Below are 6,521 nucleotides of genomic sequence, written 5' to 3'. Positions count from 1 at the left end.
ACATAAATCAAATTCAGTGAGATGCAATATTACAAAAGCAATATATATAGACTATTCAACCAACTTTCATCTACTTTCAGTCGGGACTTTTTTTTATTCATTATTATTACTTTTTTTAAGAGCTCCTTTTCGTAAGAGAGCCTCCTAAGTTACATTCAAGTGTAACTTACGCCACACACAATAATAGTAACACATTGATAGAACCCGCATAATTTGTGTATGTGGCGTAAGTTACGGTTGAAATTAACCTAACATTTGTCTTTTTGTTAGAGTTGAAATGCTGTAGGTCTCTGTTTCCTAATAAGTAATAATCACGCAGGAAAAAAAGGGCGTGATTCTTTACATTGTACTACTACAATAACTGAAGAAACTTTCTAATTAGTTTCAATTCATTACCTGCCATTAGTAATTGCTATTCAATTCATGTTCACATGAATTAATCATCCGTTTATCTTTAAATATATTGGTGGGGCCGGGGGGGGGTCAATATTGTTCTAAAAGCCACAGAGTTTTTTCATTTTCAAAAACTATAATTTCTAATTGATTCAAAATACTCCCACGAAAAAAAAAAATAATACAGACAAGTTACCAATTATTTGGAGAAAAAAAAAAGAGTATCAAAAGAAGATATATGAACTTTTAACGTACAAAAGTTGGTTCAATTCCAATTGAAAAAGCATGCTCGAAAAAGAACTGTACTGCTTAAATAATCAATCAATTAATGATAAATAAATTCAATTACGAAACTAATATAAATATATCACAGCTAAAGTATCAACACCAAAGCTTTGGAAAGATGTCGCGAATGAGCCACATTGCCATGTACTTATTGGCCTTTTGTGTCAAATGAACTCCATCCCAGCTGATGCGTTTATCAAGATTTTCACAAACTGGAACGCCAGACATTCCACACATTTTTGTAAGATTGAAGTCATAATCACCTCCAATGCCGCAACAAGCTTTTTGCATCGATCCATTGTCAAATTCTGTTCAATTATTAAGAGTTTATGGTATCTCAGTAAATTATGATTCTCTCATAATCTGAACTTTATATGTATATTTATACACACACGTGTATGTACATACATATATATGTATGTATGAATGAATAAAAAAATATAGACAAAGATTTAGCAAGTTCAAATCTGGGAAAAAATTATTTTTATTAGGAGACACTATCTTAGTGTTAATAAACTTACCAAGAGTACGAACATGGCCAAGAATCCACATGAACGCAGTGTAATAATCACCATATATTATAGCTACATTAGGATGTTCATTTTTCAGCTCTTGAATGGCTTGTTGGAGCAGCTCATTATGATGGAACGACAAGTTGTTCAAGCACTTTAGGCAGTGAAATTGATCATAAGCCGCAGAATCATTGGTGCGGAATTGGGTAAGATAAATTGGAAAACAGCCTACAGGAAAGTTCCCAGGAACAACGACTCGAACAGCACCAAAATCAATGACTCTCTGAAAACCAAAAACACAGTTCGGAGAACTCAAGACTTATAAATTTATCACAGGCTCGCGTAATAAAATTCATACGCAGAGTAATTTGATTAATTAACTTGAAAGAAGATTAAGACTCACAGTAACAGCATCTTTTATGGCTTGGACAACTTCGGGCACCAAGGTCTTAACCTCTTCAACAGTCTTGCCTTGAAACAATGCATATTTGTAGTCATTTTCTCCAATCTCTCCGACAATGAAGAGAGAGCTTTTAAGTTTCTGAGCACAGTCTATCAAATACGTACAACAAGTTAATTAAGATATTAAAAACATCAATTACACGTAAAGCATTTTCTAATGTAAACATCTGCACGATATAGAATATGAATTTGAACCTCTATATATCATATAGTTTAACAACAACATAATAATTAATTGTAATTAATTAATTTATGTTGTCTGGCTCTAAGATTTATATTTTTAAATGGGGGGGCATCTTGCATGTTTGTGAGAAGTGAGAAATGATTTGGACACCGACACTTACCGTCATAATCGTAACAAATTCCATTGAAATAGGTGAACATCCAGTCGAGCTGAGTGCTCAGAGAACTGTTGGTGACGGGTGATGAAATTTTCTTATCTGCTAAAATGTATGAAGGCAAAGCAGTAGAGCCAGCAACGGCAAAATTCACTCCATGGCCTTGAATGTACAACGATGCATTTGAATTCAAGAAGGCATCCACAAATGGGATGCCAGCTGATATTGCTGCGAAAAGAAAGATGTTTACAAATTAACTCAGCTTTAGTTTATTTTAGCTACCATGTTGAATTTCAGAAATTACAACAATAAAAAAAAAAAAAATCACCATTACACCCATAACAATCATCATCAAATAGCGTGTAGGGTCTAAAGGGTATGAAGCGTGATGATAATTCATAATTATATAATTTTCTTTTTCCTTTACGTGGCCTGATGCGATTGGAAAACTCTGTTGCACCATCATCGTATCACTTTCTTAGTGTAGCATTAGTAAATGGAGAGTGTAAAAAAAAGAAAAGAAAAGAAAAAGGAATAGGGAAAAAGAAAAAGAAAAAGGCAATCTGAATTTTGAACATGCATAAGCAATTAATATTGTCAGTCGGTCACGTTGTTGATTCTTTACTCTAGATCTCAGATTACTGAATCCATCAAGGAATTAAAAATAAATAAATAATTGAGTTATTATTGTCGATTGATGTATCAAGAACAAAATGCTGGCAATTATATTGTTGAGTGCTTACCAAAATAATCGATCATTAGCAGCCCGTTTGAGCATCTACCAGTTGCATTCTTGAAGAAAGTTTCTCCGTAGGGAAGTTTAGCAAATGCAGATTCAGGATGCTCCTGTATTAGATTGCCTGTGTCCGATACCGAGTCGCCGAGTTGATATATCGAATTAAGCCCACAAGTTTTAAGAGTCTGTGCGTTGCATGGAAGTGGAGAAGGAGCAAGAAGAAAGAAACAGATGAGAGCAAGGACAGGAGAGAAATGAACGTTATCAGCCATTGATTGCTTGATCGAAAGAAATTTAGAATAAAGTTTTGGGTTTGGCAATATATATGTACGTTGGAAGAACTACAGTGAAATGAACGTTATCAGCCATTAATTGCTTGATCAAACTTAGAATACAGTTTCGGTTATAGCCAATATATATGGAAGAACTATAGGGCACCGAAAAGTTCTTAGCCATTAATTGCTTAATCAAGCTAGAGCTACATACATATAGATAAGATACGTTAATAGACCTTTTACACATTGAGAAGTTTATAGTGCTGTAAATAATCGAGTTTGTAGTTTATAAAGTGTAGATGTCCGTACTGTTGTTTGATTTTTCAAAGCAAAGTTTGAGTTTTGGAATTGTGGGTTTTGAGAGTTTTTTCCACTTTTGTAAATTCTCATTTATTAGTAAAATTATCTTCCAGTTTTTGTTCGTGAACGTAAGCTTTAGACCGAACCACATAAAATTATTATGTTTTTTTCTTTGCATTTTGTTTATACCACATTTATATTTATTTCTCCAGAAGTTGCAGTTTATATCAAATCTTATATAGAATCGCCCAAATTTTAATCATCTCAAATATTCGAGATGCGTCAAACTCCACTTCTAAGAGAATTCTAAGAGAAAGACTGCATTCACTCAAGTTTTTGAGGAAAAAAATTTAAATTAAACCCCTACAATACATCCGTGGGGGCTCGAACCACTTCTCTCACACTTGTGAGGGAGTGACTCTAGTCATTAAGTCAAGCCCTAGTGAATTATTTCTACTCATTGTTACTTGTTATTACTTGCTATTAATTATTTATAGAGTAGTTTTATCTTTTCATTTCTAATATAGTTTTATACTCAAATTATAAACATGAATTAAATTAATTACGAACCCACTACTCAAACAGTTTTACTAAATTTATCATACTAGAAGGACATCACTATAGATGCCTCCGTTTCCTTCAAAGACAATGAGCCAAAGAAACTCACGAACTCCGTAGTATTCATAAGAAACAACAAAATTTGAAAACTACAATAAACAATTAGGAAAAAAAAACTAAAAACTAAAACAATCTACAAAGAGATTAATAAAAAGGGTATAGTAAAAAAAAAAAAAAAAAAACTCTCCCTCGTGTGATCACCGATGGAACCAAGACATTGATATAGTCTTAGAAATCCTTAATATCAGTAAGTACAACAACATTAAAATGGAAGGTGGGACAATCAACGGCATGAACCGGGTCTGGTTTGGAAACGAACCGAAACCAATTCATTAGTCAAATGGCAGAATTACCAGTCAAAACCGTTCAAACATGGCATGCATATAACGCACGTGTTAAGAAATCTAAGGCGACAACGCACCATGTGATTCGTAGTACCAGCATTTGGTAAACGCGTCCAGCCGTGCACACGGGAAATAGCATACCGCCTCCGCCCACCGCTTTTTGAGGTTTACTACAAGTATTTGTCTTCCTCTTCTCTTTAAAATTATAATTAAAAATTCAAACACAATTTTCTCGCTTGTACGACGACTCCTTTAAAAACCAGACCGCCTCCTCGGACCTCATTTCTCATTCAGTTTTCGTTTTCTTCTTTTTTCATCTTCTCTGAAATAATCTCATAGAAAATCGATTCTCTAAAATGGCGGAGCACAAGTCAAAGCTCGAATCTGTTAGGGAGTGGGTCGTTCAGAACAAGCTTAGAACCGTTGGTAACTTTCTTTTTTTTTTGGGTTTAGCGAAGATCTTAAATTCATTTATCTTTATTATTATTATTATTATGGTGATGCTAATATTGTTGATTTTTGTGACAAAAGGGAGTTTGTGGCTCTCCGGGATTGCGGGTTCCATCGCCTACAATTGGTCTCAACCCGGTATGAAAACAAGTGTCAAGATCATTCACGCTAGGTATATTTTTCTTTCTTTATCTTTTTTTTTAATAAAGAAAAAGATTTTTTGATTTGGGAATTGGGATTTTGTTTATGTTGATTGATTGAAAGTAGGTTGGCAATTTGTATTTATTTATTTAATTTTTGGTATCTAAAGAGATGGTGCGAATTTAATCTGAAGTTCTAGATAATTTAGCTTTGGGTCAAATGGAATAATCAGATTTAAATTCTGAATTTGTAATCCCATCTGCGACTTCCAAACCTGATGGATGCTTTGTGTTATGAATTCCCCATAATTCTTTTATTGTAATGTACAAGCATTGCTTTCTGCAAATCGTTTCTTGCACCATCCTTTTTGGTGACAAAGAATGGTTGCTTTGTGGTTCGTTTATGTTGTTGGTGATGGTGGCAATGGTCAATGGGGAAATGTAGGGAAGTTGGGGCTATTCTTAGTGGTTGTGTATATTACAAGTTTGTTGCTGCTACCTTCAGCAAGCTTAATTGTCTGTGTTGTTGGTGCATCGTATTTGATAAGGGGTGTGCTTGTGTTTCAGACCAAAGAATGTTTCGTTCCTCTTTTATTAACTTAAGGTGTTGTCGTTGGCCCCCAAAGAAAATTGTTTGGGGATGTTTGAAGCCATTAGCTAGGAGGTTATTAAATTGTAATGATTCCAATCTTCAAAAGCAGACAAGATAACCCTCTGTTTTTGTTGTTATTGTTGTCATTGAAGTCATAGAACCGCTTTCATGATATTTTAGTCACTATAGTAACTCTTACAGTTAAATGCCAATTAGAATCAACCTGAGGGTTAGTCGAATGGTCAAGCATGTGGTTCGCTCATACAGGGTTTGGGGTTGGATTCCTCAGGCTACATATCTGACAAAAAAACTTTGAATTTCTTGCTCCCCTAAATTTTGTAGGGTTCTTTGGGGGAGCCATAATTTCAGAGTCAAGTTCCTTGTGTGGGGTATGTCGTATGTGACAAGTCCGGAGTATTAAAAAAAAAAAATTCCTTTGCAATAATTCTTGTTGTAAAATTATGTGAAGTAGTAACTATAATTATTTCAACTAATGCTTTATTTTATCTCTAATTTTTTTACCTTGTCTTCAAATATTAAACCTTGTGCTCTTAATTTATGTCTACTAAAGTTCAGACATCATTTTTGTTCTCTCACCTTGCTGACCACTTGTGTATTACAAACTTAATCTCAGGTTGCATGCACAGGCTCTCACACTGGCTGCTCTTGCTGGTGCTGCTGTAGTCGAATACTATGACCACAAATCGGGTTCCAAGACAGATCGATATGCAAAATTCCTCCCGGCTGATCCATACGCACACAAGGATTAAATGAACCTTCCTGCAGCATATGCTCGAACCGGATTTTTTCTAGGCCTATGATGAATGAATTGTTTTAACAATATTTTATCTGAGGAGGCATTAATATTTTTGCTTTCCTATTATTACATTCTTTGGCAGTTGAATTGGTGTATGGAGCATCATATGATATTATAGCTTGCTAATTAGTAGTTAAAGGCAGGCAGGTGCTCTTCTCAGAACAAACATTGATTTTTATTCAAGAATAATGTGTATTACTATGCTTATTACTGATGTGAATTATTAATATTATAGTATATATGGCATCTTTTTGGAACA

General features: G+C 34.3%; 2 protein-coding genes across 2 annotated transcripts; one reads left to right on the top strand and one right to left on the bottom strand.

Annotated features, from left to right (window-relative positions):
• Positions 1–774: 774 nt before the first annotated feature.
• On the bottom strand, positions 775–3,170 carry LOC18040698 (GDSL esterase/lipase At5g03980). Its single transcript, XM_006433366.2, has 5 exons — positions 2,734–3,170; positions 1,997–2,218; positions 1,594–1,742; positions 1,200–1,473; positions 775–986 (listed from the first exon to the last, which is right to left on the bottom strand). Exons 1-5 carry the CDS (start codon positions 2,996–2,998, stop codon positions 775–777), a joined length of 1,122 nt encoding a protein of 373 aa, XP_006433429.1. The 5' UTR covers positions 2,999–3,170.
• Positions 3,171–4,460: 1,290 nt separating this feature from the next.
• LOC18041178 lies at positions 4,461–6,521 on the top strand. Its single transcript, XM_006433365.2, has 3 exons — positions 4,461–4,689; positions 4,795–4,885; positions 6,080–6,521. The coding sequence occupies exons 1-3, from the start codon at positions 4,620–4,622 to the stop codon at positions 6,213–6,215; spliced, it is 297 nt and encodes a 98-aa protein (XP_006433428.1). The 5' UTR covers positions 4,461–4,619; the 3' UTR covers positions 6,216–6,521.

This window comes from Citrus clementina, unplaced genomic scaffold, assembly GCF_000493195.1.
Source record: "Citrus clementina cultivar Clemenules unplaced genomic scaffold, Citrus_clementina_v1.0 scaffold_5, whole genome shotgun sequence".
NCBI lineage: Eukaryota > Viridiplantae > Streptophyta > Magnoliopsida > Sapindales > Rutaceae > Citrus > Citrus x clementina.
The sequence above is the reverse complement of the archived record's forward strand: the minus strand, read 5'-3'. Positions and strand labels throughout refer to the sequence as shown.